Source organism: Rhinatrema bivittatum, chromosome 2, assembly GCF_901001135.1.
Source record: "Rhinatrema bivittatum chromosome 2, aRhiBiv1.1, whole genome shotgun sequence".
Lineage (NCBI taxonomy): Eukaryota > Metazoa > Chordata > Amphibia > Gymnophiona > Rhinatrematidae > Rhinatrema > Rhinatrema bivittatum.
The window spans coordinates 427,248,110-427,266,542 of NC_042616.1; the positions used below are offsets into that span (position 1 = coordinate 427,248,110).

An 18,433-nucleotide genomic window follows, 5' to 3' on the forward strand; every position below is an offset into this window, starting at 1 on the left:
CACATATCGCTAAAAGTAAAAGAAGGCTATGCAAAACTCATGATCCTCAGAAAACTAAAACCACTACTAACACCAACTAATTTCAGAACAGTACTTCAGGCTCTAGTTTTGTCCAGCACGGACTACTGTAATGCACTTTTACTAGGACTCCCAAGTACAACTCTAAAACCCCTACAAATACTTCAAAACACAGCAGCTAGAATACTAACCGGAAAAAGGAGAGACCATATAACTGAAACCCTAGCAGAGTTACGTTGGTTACCCATTGAGCAAAGAATAAAATACAAAGCCTTATGTACCATACATAAACTAATGCATGATGAAAAAGCTGACTGGTTAAACACAGCACTAAGAGTACACGTCCCACACAGAAACCTTCGTTCAACGAATAAAGCACTCTTAACCATTCCTTCAGTAAAGACAGCAAGACTAACACAAGTGAGAGAGAGGGCTCTATCCTTTGCAGGCCCCACCCTCTGGAACGCAATGCCGGTAGAGATCAGATTACAAAACGATCTCAAAACCTTTAAGAAAAGTTTAAACACATGGCTTTTTAAATAAGCATACTATAAAGAGACCGGAGAATAGAAAAAATACAGGAATAGGCAGAAGAGCACCAACACACTGCACTACTCTCAGAATTTGCAATGCTATATCACCACAAACATAATTGTAAAATACAGAGAATAAGAATTTTACCAGTGATTAGTACCATAAAGGCACACCTGGACATGACCTACTTCACTTTTCAATTGATTGCTTGTTCTTTTGATATATTGTAACCGAACCTTTTTGCGGCACCTGTTAGAATGTACTATAGTACGCACTCAATCACCTTAATTTATGTGCCAACTTGTAAACCGTTTCAATGGTATTTAACTTAGTGACAGTATAGAAAAGATTTTAAATAAATAAACAAGATAGTACCTTAAAAGAAACAGGCTTAACGTGGACATGGCAACACATTCCTTAAGGATCTTCCAACCTAGATACTACCAGGAGACAAAATAGTTATGTTCCTGGAATTAATAAGGGATTTAAGATGTTCAGGAAGAAAACAAAACCAATTCCCTGTACGTACCCAGATCAGTACCCAAACCATGGATTATACCTCCCTTCCAGCAGGTGGAGACAGAGAAAAACTTGAAAGGCAACCTCACTTAACCTGGTGTGCCTCCTGCATCCCTTCAGTATTTCTCTGTCTCCAGCAGACGGAGGTGGTGAAACAAAATCAAACATTCACTCTGAGAACGTATGATAAATTTTCATGGGTATCTTAATACAAAGGAGAACCCCAGAGATATTATCTGCGGCCTTAGCGCAAGAAAATCACGTCTCCTTTCCTATGTAATACGAGCAAAGTCCGGATAAATACGGACTTCCTGACTATGAAAAAGGGCTGCAATATTCTTAAAATATTTTTTCATAACCTCACTTAATTCCTGTTCAGAAACAAATGAGACTGAAAGAGTAGCACATTCATAAATCTCAGCCGAAGAATCTTCTAGGAATTGAGTCAAATTTTCCATCATCTCAGGACGATTTTCTTGAAGAGATCTCTCCTTAGCTGAAACCGGCAAGAAAAACATTTTACTATTACAAGGAGTTTTCCCAGCTTCAAATTTAAGTATGTCCAGGAAATAATTTTTCAAGATATGGTAGGGGTCTTCCCCCACCACCTTAGGAAAATTCAAGAAGCGTAGGTTTAGATGCTTTGTATAGCTCTCCACATGTTCTATCTTGTAAGAGACATTGCCAAGACATTTAATCACTTTCGTATTACAAGCTTGAGTCTTAGAAACAGAAGACTCCATAGTCTCTAGTTGAGATTTAAACACGTTAATTTGACCGTCAACTTTAGCTTCAAGTGATTGTAGCTTGGTAATAAGATTTTCCAATTTAGTATGATGGTATCTCAGGGAACAACCAAATCCCACTACTAGGTCCCACAATGCCTCAAGAGTAACTACAGCTGGCTTGGATGGGAGATGAAAAGGCTCACCTACATATCCAGAAAGAGAAGAAACTGCTTCTGGAATGGCTCTCACCTGCACTGCCACGGCTCCCCCACAGGCTCCCAAACTCTGTCTGTGTAGACACGGGGACAAGAACAGCAGGATCCAGAAGCCTCCGGTGAGCAAGGAGGGAGCGAAGACAACAGCGGCATCCCTCCACTCTGGCCCCCACCTCCCGTGGTTGCAACAATGACACCATTCTGCGCCGCTCCCTCATCGTCAATCGCACCGGGGCCGCATACCCCCTCAAACGTTGCCATTCCAGGTGTATAAGATGTTATTAAGTGCTGCCTGGTAGGGAAAGAGGTATCGGGGGGGGGGTAGACACGAACCTTCCCTTTTCTTTTAGGAGGCATCTTTAAGGAAACAGCAAAAGGGAGAGTGCTTCTAAACGGACCTGGCTCACGCCGCCATCTTGCCCCCCCATGATATTCTTCGGTTTAAGAGCTCATTCTACTCTGTCACGTGCAGCCTCGTGGGCGGAGGCTCAGTTGGTATCACCACAAGAATTATGTCGGGCGGCCACTTGGAAGGCACTCCATACTTTTTCCCGACGTTACTGCATAGACATCCAGGATCCGGAGACTCATTCTTTCAGCGAGAGTGTTTGGCGAGCAGGACTCTCCAGGTCCCATCCTGACTAGGGAGTTTTGGTACATCCCAGGAGTCTGGACTAATCCGGGTATGTACAGGAAAAGGAAAATTGGTTCTTACCTGCTAATTTTCATTCCTGTAGTACCACGGATCAATTCAGAACCCGCCCAGAGAGTCCCCTGCTTAGCTGTGATCTTTTTGGCACCCTTCTGAAGTTAAGAAATACATATTTTTATTCAAAGTTTTACAAGTTTTTGCAAGTGATTTTTTTTGCTTGGGTACAGATCAATACTGAGGAACTGCAGATGGCACCAGGGCTTATCAAGCAGTGTCTGTGAAACTTTCTCAGTCTCCATCTGCTGGAAGGGGAGCAAAACCCAGGAGTCTGGACTGATCCGTGGTACTACAGGAACGAAAATTAGCAGGAAAGAACCAAATTTCCTTTCCCAAGGCACCATGAGCATTGTTCATGGTGATTCAGTATTTTCTTCTTCCTTCTTTTCCCCTTTCCTGCTTTTAGCCTTAGCATTGGAGCAGCAGTCATAGAAACCCTTGCCCAGGGGACATGGATCTTGGCTTTTTATGGGGCCTGGAGCCACGTGCGCCCAAATGATCAAGAAGTGGAATTGTTGCTTGGCGCTGTCTGCTGCTCGAGTGAAGCAGGAGTCTATTTCTGGAGCTGACCCGGAATCTTAACATGGCAGCACCGCACACGTCCTGCCTGTGGATCTTCTTAATTGTTTCCTTGTCTTATCTTTGTTTCACCGACATTTCTTTTCTTTTGGTTTGGAAGCGATTGCCTGTTTCTTACCATTTTCTTTACTTTTGCTATACCCTATGTGGTGGTGTCATCACTGGTTACCCTGTACTATCTGATGTTTTCTTCAGTTTCTTTCTAAAACATGGTTAAAAGTGGCGTTTTCTGCTATTTTTGTGTGAAAGTTTGCTGCCAGAGGCTCTGTAGCCAGCGTTCTTTTACAGCAGAGTATGGGGAAGAGAGCCCCTGAAGCGGAGCACCTCTTCTCATGCTGTTATGATGTCTGTTACAGAACTCCTCAAGGGGATAGACCTCAGCAGCCTGGTGGACCCAGAAATTGATATGAAGATGAATGATTTCCACCAAAACGTGCTGATCATGTCTCCGCCCTCCTCGGACCCTGGGTCCCCAGCAGGCTTCTCCCCTTACTCCATCGATTCAGAGCCAGCAAGCCCCCTTCTAGATGATGAGAAGGTATGAGTTCTGCTTTAACAAGGGCTTTCTCCCATTTTGTGCTTATGGGGGAAACCCCAGATCAAGGGTGAGTAAAAGTTTTGGCCTAAGGGCTGCATTGGGGTATGCTATTCTTTGTGTGTATTGGGGGGGTGGGGTGGGGGTGGAGGGTTGCACTTATTTTTGCCTGCATCCTCTTATTCACTTGAATTGTATTTATTTATTTATTTATTTGAGAACTCTTCTGTACCGTCGTTGAGTTAGATAACCATCACAACGGTTTACAAAAAGGCACGTTAACGAAAAATATGAGTGGTATAGATTACAAATTAACCATGTGCCATCATAGAAAGGTAACAATTTAGTGTCAAAAACTGTGTGTCAGTTAAGCTTATTTGTTCAGAACATATTATGCGGCTTTAATTTAACATTAAAATGGATGAGTCTTTCTTATGATGATTCTTTTTCTTAATCTAACTCCTCCCCCTCCCTCCCTCCCTCCCTCCCTGAAGGTGAAAGATGAGCCTGACTCGCCTGCAACCTTGGGCATGCTGGACCGCTCCCGAATACTGCTGTGCTTCCTCACGTTTCTCTGCCTGTCCTTCAATCCCTTAACCTCCCTCCTGCAGGGGGGGAGGGATCCTCACCCCGAGATCCCCGCCCGGCATAGTTCTGGAAGGACCATACTAGGACTTGAAATGCCAGGTATGGAAACTGACAAAAACAGAAGGGTTTGGAGAAGAGCAAGTGCTTGATTTTAGGATGAGAGGCTACGCAAGGTGCTCTGTGTGAGTGGTGTAGGGCACCGGGGCTGATTATTGGTTGTGCAGTGTTCATTGAAACTTTTAAAAGCCTTTGTTTTTAAATCTGGTCCTTGCCCCAAATGGATCTGTTTCTTGGGCTCACCAATATATGCTAGCTAGAGGAATGCCTATTGTTAATGACAGGTTTTAATAATATGAAAACTTCACAGTGTAGGAAACATGTGGTCCATTTCCTGTCAACAGGATTGGAAATGTTCTGGGAGCACGCAGCATTTCCGAAGGTCCAATCCCCAGTTCTTACTTTCTCTCTTTCCCAAGATTCTTATGAATATTCATTGTGGGCAACCTAAAAGCCAGACCTGTTGGGCTTGTCTAGGTCTGGATCTGAAAACCATGTTTCCTGTACATACTCAGATCATTCCAGACCAGTGGGTTGTGTTTCCCTACCAGCAGATGGTCTGGAATGATCTGCTGTATTACAGGAACGAAAATTAGCAGGTAAGAACCAATTTTCCTATATAAAGGAACTTGAGAAGAAAAACACTCAACTCCATTTATAATTAGCATCTTGTGGCCAAACGTGTCATTCTGTCTCACTCATCCTTTCAGTTGAGCTGATCCCTTGCTGCTGCTTCCCTCCCTCCTGCTGGTTGCCCTCTGGCCTGGTCTGTTTAGATTTTTCACAGTAGCTGTATTTGGGTATTAAGCTGCAGTAGCACTGACAGGCCACAGAGTACAGTCACCACTTGTTATCAAATCTTTGGGGGGTGGGGGGGTGTACAAAAAGAAAACACTTATGCTAGATTATATTCTTTGCATATATGCCAACTCCCAAATTATAAATATATAGAAAAAAAATTTTCACACAGTACATTATTTTAAAATGTTTTTTTACAAAAATGTTACTTAAATATATTAAATAGCAATACATAAATTAAAAGACCAATCCATTCACAACACTTTTTAACAACAGAATGTCAACATTATGAAGAATGATCCAATTTGTAACAATTGGATCATTCTTTGTAATGTTTAGGAAAATTAGTTTCTTACCTGATAATTTTCGTTCCTGTAGTACCAAGGATCAGTCCAGGACACCTGGGTTGTGACTCCGCACCAGTAGATGGAGACAGATTAAAACTTGTGGGCGGAGCCATATATAAGCCCCTGTGCCAGTCACAGCCCCTCAGTCATACGTAATGTCAAAGTAGAAAAATCCAAAAGCCAACATAGCTAACCATAGAAACTTACTAAGTAAAATAACTCCAACACCCCTACAGGAAAACAGACTCTCCAACCGGGAGAGCGAACAAAAGAAGGGGTCAGCGTATTAAAAAACAACAATGAGCGGACTCTCCATTACTATAGCGCCACACTGCGGGCGGGATCCTGGACTGATCCTTGGTACTACAGGAACGAAAATTATCAGGTAAGAAACTAATTTTCCTTTCCCTGTACGTACCAGGATCAGTCCAGGACACCTGGGATGTACCAGAGCTAAGTTATCGAGGGTGGGAAGCAGAGAGTCCCGCTCGGAGTACCCTCTCTCCAAATCCCCCAGCATCAGTAGCTTGAACATCCAATCGGTAATGTTTAATGAAGGTATGCAACGATTTCCAGGTAGCCGCCCTGCAAATCTCTTGAGGCGAAACCTGAGAAGATTCCGCCCAGGACGCCGCATGAGATCTTGTCGAATGAGCTCGAAGACCCACTGGCGGTGTTTTACCGCGCAGAATGTACGCGGAAGCAATGGCCTCCTTGAGCCAACGGGCGATCGTTGTGCGGGACGCCGCAGAACCTTTCTTCGGACCCGACGTCAACACAAACAGATGATCTGTTAAACGAAAAGAATTTGTGACGTCTAGATAGCGAAGAAGAGACCTTCGCACATCTAGTTTTCTCAAATCCCTCAACTTCGGGTTGGAAGAATCACCAACCGCGAAAGCGGGAAGTTCAATCGATTGATTCAAATGAAAAGCCGATACGACCTTAGGCAAGAAAGAGGGAACGGTCCGCAAGGAAACCCCTGAATCGGAAAAGCGCAAAAAGGGCTCTCTGCAGGATAGAGCTTGCAACTCAGAAATCCGGCGAGCCGAAGCAATGGCTACCAGGAATACAGTCTTTAACGTGAGATCTTTGATCGTAGAATGCTTCAGAGGCTCAAAAGGAGCTGAGCATAAGGACGAGAGCACCCAGTTGAGGTTCCAAGAAGGACAAGGGAGCCGCAAAGGAGGACGGAGGTGTTTCGCCCCCCGAAGGAAACGGGAGATATCCGGGTGGAGAGCCAGGGAGACTCCCCGAATCTTACCACGCAAACAACCAAGCGCCGCAACTTGGACCCGTAGGGAACTGCACGCTAAGCCTTTGGCCAGCCCAGCCTGGAGAAAAGCCAAAATATCGGGAATAGCAGTGGAAGTGGGACTAAGACCCCGCTCCACGCACCACTCCTCAAAGACTACCCAGACTCGAACATAAGCCAGAGACGTGGATTGTTTTCTGGATCTCAGCAACGTAGCAACTACCGCGTCCGAGTAACCTTTTTGCTTCAACCGATACCTCTCAAAAGCCATGCCGCGAGACAGTAGTGATCCGCATCCTCCAAACAGACGGGACCCTGACGAAGGAGCCCCGGAAACCCCTGTAGACGAAGGGGTGCCGCTACCGACAACTGGACCAGGTCCGCAAACCACGGACGGCGCGGCCACTCCGGCGCCACCATGATCACGTTGGACGGGTGCAATTCTATGCGCCGCAGTATCTTGCCGATCATGGGCCATGGTGGGAACACATACAGTAGCACCTCCGCCGGCCAGGGAAGTGCTAACACGTCGACCCCTTCTGCTCCTCTTTCTCGGCGTCGACTGAAAAATCTCGGAGCCTTTGCGTTGTTCCACGTGGCCATGAGATCCATGTGGGGCGTTCCCCAAGTCCTGCAAATGAGAAGAAACGCTTCTTCCGCTAGCTCCCACTCTCCGGGATCCAGGTGGTGTCGGCTGAGGAAGTCCGCCTGGACATTGTCGGCTCCTGCTATGTGAGACGCAGCGAGATCGCTGAGATGCCGCTCTGCCCAGGCCATCAAGGAACATGCTTCCTCCGCTACTTGAGGACTTTTCGTCCCTCCCTGGCGATTGATGTAAGCCACGGTGGTCGCGTTGTCCGACAATACTCGGATTGCCTTTCCTCGTACAAGGGGTAGAAAAGCTTGCAATGCCAAACGGACCGCCCTGAACTCTAGGCGGTTGATAGACCACCGGGTCTGATCTTCTGACCATAGACCCTGAACCGATTTCTCTTGGCAAACTGCACCCCAACCGGAAAGACTGGCATCCGTGGTCACCACTGTCCAGTTGGGAAGAAGAAGAGATACTCCACAGGAGAGATGTTTGGAATCCAGCCACCAGCCCAGGCTGGAGCGCACCTGATTCTCGAGAGGCAGTGGAAGATAATATTCCTCTGAGATCGGTTTCCAGCGGGACAACAATGAAGACTGCAGTGGCCGCAGGTGAGCGAACGCCCAAGGGACTAACGCCAGCGTTGAGGCCATAGATCCGAGAACTGTCAGGTAATCGCAGACTCGCGGACGGTGTTGAGACAAAAGTCGTCGTACCTGAGACTGTAGTTTGCATATCCGATCCTGAGAGAGAATCACTCTGCCCCGTTTTGTGTCGAAAACGGCTCCAAGGTACTCCAAGGACTGAGTGGGTTCCAGATGACTCTTGTTGTAGTTGACCACCCAGCCGAGGGACTGCAAGAATTGTAGCACCCTGGATACCGCTTGCCGACACAGGCTCTCTGACTTCGCCCGAATCAGCCAGTCGTCGAGGTAAGGGTGAACCAGTAGGCCTTCCCGACGTAAGTGCGCCGCCACTACCACCATCACTTTCGTGAATGTCCGAGGCGCTGTCGCCAGGCCGAACGGAAGAGCCCGGAACTGGAAGTGTCTGCCCAGAATGCAAAACCGCAGAAACCGCTGGAAGGCTGGCTGGATGCCCACATGAAGGTATGCTTCTGTGAGATCTAGTGACGCAAGGAATTCGCCTGGCCGCACTGACGCGATCACCGAACGAATGGTTTCCATCTTGAAGTGAGGGACCCGAAGACATCTGTTGACTCCTTTCAGATCCAGTATGGGTCGGAAAGTGCCGTCCTTCTTGGGAACTATGAAGTAAATGGAGTACCGGCCCTTGCCGTACTGATCGGCCGGAACTGGAGAGATGGCCCCCAAGCTTTCTAGTCTTCGGATGGTGTCTAGCACTGCCGCCTTCTTCTTGGGATCCTTGCAAGGCGAGACCAGGAACTTGTCCGCTGGGATGCGAGCAAAATCTAACTCGTAACCGTGTCTTATCACGTCGAGGACCCACTGATCTGACGTCATGCTGGCCCATACCTCGAGAAATAAGGATAGACACGCCCCCACGTTTGGGACAGCGTGCTGAGGGCGCGACGAGGAATGGGCCGGCCGAACTTCATTGCGAAGGTTTGGAACCCGTACCCGACGGGGCTCCTCCTTGCCTGCCAAAGCGTTTGCCCCGAAAGGAGTGCTGCCAGTGAGTGTTTCGAGAAGAGGCCGGCCTGTACGAAGGTCCGGTGGATCTTTGCGGCCTGGACTTCCGGGGACCCCGGAAACGGGCTCTGCCAGAAAACGAAGAGCGCGACCGGGTCCTATCCTCTGGCAGCCTAAACGCTCGGTTCTCACCCAGGGAAACCATCAAGTCATCTAATTCCTTACCAAACAGCAATTTCCCTTTGAAGGGCAATGCCCCGAGGTGAGCCTTGGACAAACCATCCGCCGCCCAGTTGCGCAGCCAAAGGAGGCGGCGTGCCGACACCGCTGCCACCATGGATCTAGCTGAAGTGCGTAGAAGATCATGGAGCGCATCGGCCCCATATGCGATAGCTGCTTCCAACCTATCTGCTTGGTAAGCCTCCTCCGGAGAGAGATCTGCATTCGCCTGCAGTACCTGGGCCCAGCGCAGACTAGCTCGCATAGCGAAGTTCGTGCAAATGGCAGCTCGAACTCCCAAGGCGGAAACCTCAAAAATCTTTTTGAGCTGTACCTCCAACTTTCGGTCTTGAATATCCCGGAGGGCCGTCGCTCCCGTGACAGGGATGGTAGACCTCTTCGTGACAGCGGACACCGCCGAATCCACTTTTGGAAGTCGGAGGAGCTCCAGCGCCTCCTCCGGTAAAGGATAGAGTTTATCCATGGCCTTGCTGACTTTCAAACCTAACTCCGGAGTATCCCATTCTTTGAAAAGGATATCGGTGGACGAGAAATGAAAAGGGAAGGCAACCGCCGGTCCTGTGAGGCCGAGAAGAACAGGATCCATATTCGCCTCCTGGCGGACCACCACCGGAGGAGCTTCAATTCCCAATTCATGGAGAATGGCCGGGATGAGAGGTGCCAGTTCCTCTCTGCGGAATAGCCGTACCACCTTGGGGTCATCCCCTTCTGCAGCCTGTGCAGCTTTCTCTGCAATGGGCTGTGCAGTACCATCCACTGCTGCCTTCCCGGCCCCCGTCAGGGGCTCCTCGGCGGACTCCGTATCATCCTCAGGGGAATCCTCGGGATCCGATTCCTGCGGCACCCCCCTGGGAGGCCGCTTCCCCCGGGACGCACCGTGGGCGATCTCCGCGCCCTTCCTAGACTTCTTTTTCCGTGGAGGGGACCAGTGGTCGGCCGCACGCGAGCCATTCCCCCGGATGCGCTTGCATTTGAGAACTTTGCGCAGCAACAGCACAAAATCCTCAGAAAAATCACCAGAATCCGAAGAATCACTCTCGGAAGCCTCCCGGGACCGAAGCCCCTCCGAGGGAACCTCCCCCGCCGCGACACGCTGTGGGGAAAGCGCAGGAGGAAAGGAAGAGGCCCCCACCGTTTCCCGCGAAATTTCCCGGCCGGTGGCCAAGATGGCCGCCACTCCCGCACTAACCGGGAAAAGATCCTGAGGCCTGTCAGCGGAGCTACCACCGCGCGACGGCGAACGCGCGACCCGGGAACGAGCCCCCCACGGCGCTGCCGAGGGTCCCTCATCACCCGGGACGCAAGCTGAACAAAGGCTGTCCCTTGAAAGACGCGCGCGCGCCGAGCCGCAGGCCCTGCACTGTGCAGCACGCGGCATGCCGGCGAAAACGCGGGAGAAAACGGGGCCGCGGCGCAAAAATTACCACAAAAATTAAAAAATTAAAAATAAACAAATAGCGCAATTCGGCGACCTCCCCCCTGCCAATGACGCCCCCCCCACCGACAAAAACGGAGCGGCGACGCCAGGTAACAGAGAGCCGCAAAAACAAAAGTAAAAACTTTTTTTTTTTACAAACAAAAACGCTGTCCCTGGTACTGAAAAGCCCTTATTCCTGCAGGGGTGAGTGAACCAGGCTCCCTGGTGTCACCCCTGACGCTGCCACTAGCTCAGCCGGGTCCTCAACCCTGGCAGCGGCCTCAACCGGGGGAGGGTAGTCCCCTCAGGACCTCTCAACTCCCCTGGGAGGCAGGGCACCCGAGACTAAGGGATTAAAAGAAAAAAACCCCAATTTGGTATATAAACAGCTATGCCTAACAAAAAAGCCTAGCCCAAAAAATTCAAACCTGACTAACACCAACACCAGAATCAGGTCAGGCAGGGCTGTGACTGGACATGCACCATCTACTGGAGACAGAGTAAGACTGAGGGGCTGTGACTGGCACAGGGGCTTATATATGGCTCCGCCCACAAGTTTTAATCTGTCTCCATCTACTGGTGCGGAGTCACAACCCAGGTGTCCTGGACTGATCCTGGTACGTACAGGGAACTATATGTATAGAAAAACACACAAATGGCAGTCATGCAAAAATAGTGTAAGAAGAATATCCAAAAAGAAAAAACACGCTAGATTATATTCTTTGCATATCTACTACACTTGGTGAATATATATATATTTTTAAATGTATTTTATATATTTTCTGGACTGATTGGGCAGTTCTGATTGCAGTTTCAGAATCTCCCTGACATTTTGGGTGCTAGTCTTGTCTGTGGCTCCTCCTTTTATGTGCCACCTTGTTCCAACAGGTGCTGGAAGCTGGCTCAGTTGGATGCTGCCCACCCTTTTCCTCTTTCTTGTGAACGTCATGATCATGCTGAGTGTATTTGTGAAACTGCTGATCCATGGGGAGCCCATCACACGCCTGCACTCGCGCTCCTCTGTAAAGTTCTGGCGACACCGCAAGCAGGCAGACATGGACCTTGCTCGGGTAAAGGCCTTCTCTCACGTCTCCTCTCCTCCTTTTATGTATTTTATTTATTTAAAAAGTTTTGTATACCGTCGTTCGAAAAACATCACAATGGTTTACGTGTAAAACATCATAAAGAAAGCAACCATGGTATATCTCAGAAGAAAATTTACAAAAACGTTTTCAATGTAAAAACAAAATATAATTAATAAAAGGACAGTAAAATTAAACCATAAGGGAAGGGCTGGCTTTTCCATTCTAGCTGTTTTTAGCCTGGGCTTCATGAGTGCCTCAGTACAGATTGCATTGTTTGCTGGTTTCCTCTGCAAGTGTTTGTTTTTCTCTTTTCTATCTGTCTCTCATCAGAGCATCATCACAGGTGGCTTTGCATGTTTTCCATGTTCTCCATCTTTGTAGTGTATTTTTGTGACCAGCAGAGATGATGATGATTCCTCTCCCTTGGGAACTACCATCAATGCTGTTTTCTGATCAGCCATCCATTCTCACCATAAGAGCCAGGCTAACTGCTCACTGTGTTCAGTATCTCACTCAGAACTGAAGCCAAGCTTGGTCACCTGCTTAGCAATGCAGTGTGCCACTGTAATATACCATCCCTAAACTCCACCCCAGCAGAGCATGGCTTGAGTTTCAAGCAGTGACCATATGATTGATCTTGTAAATGCAGCAAGGTATGCCTAGTAAATTTAGAATAGGAAGACTGTTAAATTGGCATCTAACATTTCTTCAATCTTGCCAGTTTTGGTGGATCAAGCCAGACCCTTGTATGCAGCTTACTGGGCAAAAGATCCTTGCATGAAGTGTAGGTCACTCAATGTGGGGATGTAGGGACAGAATCCAATAAGATAAGAGCAGTCCTTACACTCTGAAAGCTCATGGTTACAAATCTGTGGGCAGTTCTGAATGTCTGCTCCCACTTCTATATAGAGTAGTAGCTGCATAGTAAAACAAGGTGATAGGTTACACCTGAAGATTTCAGATATCATAACCTTTTAAACTTTGCTCGGTTGGTGCATCACTGAACCCGTCAGTGTCCTTAATGTCTTTTGATTCCCAGTCTGTCAATTCTTCTGCAGTTAATGACTCTGCTGAGATTTTCCCCTCTCTTTTTCTGCAGGGTGATTTTGCTGCTGCCTCTCTGAATCTGCAGACATGCCTGTCCGTCCTCAGGCGCCCGTTGCCTGCATCTCGTTTTGATTTGGGCTGCAGCTTGTCCTGGAACGTGATCCGCTACAGCTTGCAGAAGCTGGTACTGGTGCGCTGGCTGCTGAGGCGTACTCTGGGGCACCGATGGAAGACTGAGCTGCAGGATGAGGCTAGGACCAGCACTCGGGATGCTGCCCTGGTGTATCATAGGCTTCACCAGCTCCATCTCACAGGTAATAGTTCCCTGTATGTACCCAGATCAGTCCAGACAGTGGGTTATGTCCCCCTTTCAGCAGATGGAGTCAGAGAAAACTTCGAAGGGTGCTCCCATATAAACCAGTGCACCCTCTGTCATCCTTCAGTATTATTCTGACTCCAGCAGATGAGAGTGGCTGAACTCTAGTTCCCCACTAAGACTTCTGAAAAGCTAAATTTAGTGCTCTTTTCTCTATTTCTTAGCTTCCTTCCTATCTTAAGATGGATCAAGGTTCACAGGGCCTTCTCCACCAGCTAAGAAGGGGGACCCCGTGCTCTCAGGTTTACGTCCACCGTCGAGGTCTTTTCCGTCCCATCCTACGCTACTGCAATTGCTGTCCCGGGAATGGGATTCCCCTGAAGCCTCCCTCAGGGTGAGTAGAGCCCTCCCAGACGATTTCTGGAGCTCCTCAAGGTTCCCAAAGTGGACCATCGGTATCTGCAGTGACGAAACGAACTACCATTCCGGTGATGGGAGGTGCTGCCCTACGGTATATGCAGGATAGAAAGCTCGAGGTGTATCTCAAGAGAGTATTCGAGGTGTCTGCTCTGGGCGTCAGAGCGGCGATCTGTAGTTCCCTCACGCAACGGGCAGGACTCCGATGGGTCCAACAGCTCCTCAGTATACAAGCTGTCTCCTGCCAAAGCGCAGCAGGCTGACCGCCTTGAGGCCATGATAGCATATGGGTAGATGCGCTAAATGACCTGCTCCGAGTTCTGGCCAGGTCTGTGGTTTCAACAGTCTCGGCCAGATGCCTCCTGTGGCTCTGCAACTGGTTGGTGGATTCCTCCTCCAAGACCCACTGGGCTCCCTACCCTTCAAAGGGAAATTAATCTTTGGAGATGCTCTGGACCAGATTATCAAGACACTCGGCGAGAATAAGGTCTACAAGCTGCCGGAGGATCGGTCGCGGGCTGCTAGGGCCTTCAGTTCCAATAAAAGCCATTTCCGGAGCCAAAGACGTTTCCGTCAACCAAGAACAGCTGCCTCTCGTCCGCCCTCTTTGTGTTCCCAGTCCTGGTCTCATTCCTTTTGTGGCCGAAGATCGGCCCGGGATATATCTTCCCAGGGGGCAGCTCCCAAATCTTCGCAATGAGGCCGTGCCAGCCCACTCCTCGGTCCCCAGGATAGGGGGCCGTCTCTCCCTCTTCCACGAGGAGTGGGTCAAGATTATCTCAGATCAGTGGGTCCTGGATATTCAAAAGCATGGTTACACTTTAGATTTTGCTCGTCCTGTAAGAGACAGGTTCCTCTTCTCTCCCTGCGGACCACCACAGAAACAACTCATAGTACACCAGACACTCGACAGGCTCCTGGCCCTCTGAGCAATTCGCCCGGTTCCTCCGGAAGTGGGAGCCGGCCATTACTCCGTCTACTTTGTAGTCCCCAAGAAGGAGGGCTCCTTCCTTCCGATCCTGGATCTCAAGATGGTCAACAAAGTCCTCAGGGTCCCACACTTCAGGATGGAGACCTTACGCTCAGTGATAGCGTCTGTACACAGTGGAGAATTTCTGGCCTCCTTGGATCTGACGGAAGCTTATTTCCACATTCCCATCCTCAAAGCGCATCAGTGCTTCCTTTGCTTCAAGATTCTGGGACAGCATTTTCAATTCCAAGCCCTGCCCTTTGGACTGGCGACAGCTCCCTGTACATTCACCAAAGTAATGGTAGTAGTGGCGGCAGCCCTCAGGAGGGAGGGAATCCTGGTCCACCCCTATTTGGACGATTGGCTAATCCAGGCAAAGTCCCTGGTCCAGTGTCAATGAGCGATAGAGTGTTGCATCTCCTTCAGTCCCTCGGATGGTCAATTTCTCCCAGAGCAGCCTTACTCCATCTCAGTCCCTGGACTTCCTAGGAGCACACTTCGATACAGTTGTGGGCAAGGTACTGCTGCGTCCGGATCGGGCCCAGGCTCTCATCTCCCAGGTACAGCGTTCATTTCACTCTCTCTTCCCATAGCCTGGGATTATCTTCAGGTTCTGGGCACTATGGCATCCACTATCGATCTGGTGGGATTTTGCGCATATGCATCCTCTGCAGAGAGCCTTGCTTTCCCACTGGAAACCGGTTTCTCGGGAGTTCTATGGCCATCCTCCAGTTGCCAGAGAGGACCAAGGACAGTCTGGCCTGGTGGCTCACCCTGGATCATTTGTTAAAGGGAGTAACCTTGGCAGTCCCTCAGTGGGTGATGGTCACCACAGACGCCAGTCTCTCCGGTTGGAGAACGGGCTGTCAGACGAAATCAGCACTTGGGTCGTGGACGGAGTTGCAAGCATCCTGGCCAATCAATCGCTTGGCGACCAGAGCGGTACGCCTGGTGTTGAAGCGTTTTCTCCTGGATTTTGTTGACCATTTTGAGATCCAGGATCGGATGGAAGGAGCCCTCTTTCTTGGGGACCAGCGTCAGGCAGTTCGGATTCTGTCAGACAACGCAACAACATTAGCGTACATCAATCGTCAAGGGGGAACAAAGAGTCGTCACGTTTCTCAGGAGATTGACAAGTTGCTGGCCTGGGCGGAGGTCCACCTTTCCCACCTAGTGGCCTCTCACATCACAGGAGTGGACAACGTTCAAGCCGACTTCTTGAGTCGTCAATGCATAGATCCCAGAGAGTGGGAACTCTCCGAGGAAGCAGTGGCACTTTTATTCAATTGGTGGCGGTCTCCCCACCTGGACCTGATGGCCACTCCACGGAACGCCAAAGCTCCGCGATTCTTCAGCCGCAGAAGAGAGCATGGCGCGGAGGGAGTGGATGCCTTAGTCCTTCCCTAACCGCAGCACATTCTCCTCTGTGTTTCCACCATGGCCCCTGGTGGGAAAGGTAATCCGAAGAGTAGAGAGTCACCACGGTCCAGTAATTCTGGTGGCGCCAGAATGGCCACGTCGGCCGTGGTTCACGGACTTGGTCAACCTCGCAGTGAACGTCCCTCTTCACCTGGGACACCTACCACGCTTACTGCACCAGGGTCCGGTATTTTTTGACCAGGCCGATCGCTTCTGTCTTGCGGCCTGGCTTTTGAGAGGCGCCAGCTGAGAAGACGAGGATACCCGGAGGCCATGATCTTGACCCTCCTCAAGGCTAGGAACACCTCTACATCCATTGCCTATATCAGAGTTTGGAAGGTCTTTGAGATCTGGTGTGGCTCCGTACCTGTCTCGCCGCAGAGCACCTCAGTGGCTCAAATACTGTCATTCCTGCAACAGGGCCTGGAGAAGGGATTGGCCTACAATTCCCTGAGGGTGCAGGTGGCTGCCCTCGGTTCCCTGATCCAGCACCGGGAGGGTACGTACAGGGAGGGAACCCCCCTTTTCTCTCACCCGGACATCGTCCAATTTCTCAAGGGAGTGAAACACGTTAAGCCTCCTGTACACGCTCTGTGTCCCTCATGGAGCCTCAACTTAGTTCTTCGAATTCTAGGCGGCCCACCTTTCGAACCGCTATGAGCCGCTACCCTCAAGGATCCTACGCTCAAGACAGTCTTCCTGGTGGCTATTTGCTCTGCCCGCATGATTTCGGAGCTTCCGGCGCTATCGTGCAGGGAGCCCTATCTCTGTTTCATGGATTCAGGAGTTTCCTTGTGCATGGTGCCCTCTTTCCTGCCCAAGGTTGTTTCCACGTTCTATATCAATTAGTCGGTGAAACTCCTGTCTCTCTCAACTGAAGATTCCCATGAGCTACACAAGCTTGATGTTAAGCGCATCCTCATTTGCTATCTGGAGGCCACAAATTACTTTCGCTTGTCAGATCATCTTTTTGTACTTTGGAGTGGCCCAAAGAAGGGGGGGGCCAAAGCTTCGAAACCCACCATTGCTCGCTGGCTAAAAGAGGCCATCGCCTCAGCATATATTGGTGCTGGTCGACAGCCTCCGGTGGGCATCAAGGCCCATTCCCTCCGAGTTCTCGCGGTTCCTGGGCGCAGAGTAAATCCGTTTCGCCTCAGGAGATATGCCGAGCAGCCACCTGGAAGACTTTACATACCTTTGCTCGGCACTATCGTTTGAATCTACAGCCATCGATTTTCGGCTCCTTTGGCAATCTGGTCATTCGAGCAGGGCTATCCCGGGCCCACCCTAAGTAGGAAAGCTTTGGTACATCCCACTGTCTGGACCGATTCGGGTACGTACAGGGAAAAGAAAATTATTCCTTACCTGCTAATTTTCGTTCCTGGAGTACCACGGATCAGTCCAGATGCCCACCCTAAGGATTTATGGGATTGGGATTGTCTCTCTGCTCAAACTGTTTTCCGTATACCACGTGTTTAGTGGCTGTTTCATGGTTCATTTTGCAAGTTTAGTTGACTCTTAAAGTTTAGTACACACTATACAGTTGTTAAAGTTGAAAGGGTTTTATACCTTGATCCATCCATCTTGTCTCTTCAGGCTTTGATATTCTTAATACTGAAGGATGATAGAGTGTTTATATGGGAGCACCCTTCAAAGTTTTCTCTGACTCCATCTGCTGGAAGGGGGACATAGTCCACTGTCTGGACTGATCCATGGTACTACAGGAACAAAAATTAGCAGGTAAGGAATAACTTTCTTTTCCATGCCACTTTCTAGTAATGTTGCTTTACAAAGTTTTAGGACAGCATATGACTTTTATAAAGAAGTTGCCCTTTTGGCTATGGCAACTTCAGCCTCTGGAGCAAAGTTGCTTTCTAAAAATAAAATCTGCAGGTCATCTGTTTTGTATGTGCCCTTGCATCTGCTTAGTATAATTTTTAGCCACCCGGGGAAAATAAAACCAGTGGTTTGTTTCATGTTGCACTTCAAGTAAGCAGTCCTCTGTATCCTAAAGGGGAGATTGGTGACCTAGACTGAGAATGTCATCAACTAATGATGATGGATATTAATCTCTAATTGTGTTTTTTCTGACCTACATAGGAAAGCTTGCAGATACTTCACCATTTTCCTGTTTGAACATGGCCCTGTGTGCGGTGAATCTGGCGGAATGTGCCAGTGAGAAGGTCTCCACAAGCTTGCTGGCAGAGATTCACCTAACTGCAGCTGTCGGCATGAAAAGCTGGTGCAGGGGGAAAGTGGGCTTCCTGGCGGTGAGTAGGATGGGAGGTCCATCTCCTCAGATAAGAGGTACATGAAATGGGCAGATATGGGGAGGGAGCCGATGGAAGAATACTAACCCCAGAGCCACCTGACTATCGAGCTTCAAGGCTGCTTATGTAATAAGTCACTATATAAACATGAGTCCTTAAAGTGGC

At 49.2% G+C, this 18,433-nt stretch overlaps 1 protein-coding gene across 1 annotated transcript in view; it reads left to right on the forward strand.

Moving 5' to 3' along the window:
- Positions 1 to 18,433, forward strand: part of SREBF2 (sterol regulatory element binding transcription factor 2) — a 141,851-nt gene that overhangs the window by 58,767 nt on the left and 64,651 nt on the right. The window contains exons 7-11 of the mRNA XM_029590272.1: positions 3,659 to 3,840; positions 4,332 to 4,524; positions 11,633 to 11,814; positions 12,929 to 13,190; positions 18,099 to 18,268. Of these exons, the coding sequence (XP_029446132.1) occupies positions 3,659 to 3,840; positions 4,332 to 4,524; positions 11,633 to 11,814; positions 12,929 to 13,190; positions 18,099 to 18,268 (989 nt within the window). The remainder of the gene's footprint in view (positions 1 to 3,658; positions 3,841 to 4,331; positions 4,525 to 11,632; positions 11,815 to 12,928; positions 13,191 to 18,098; positions 18,269 to 18,433) is intronic.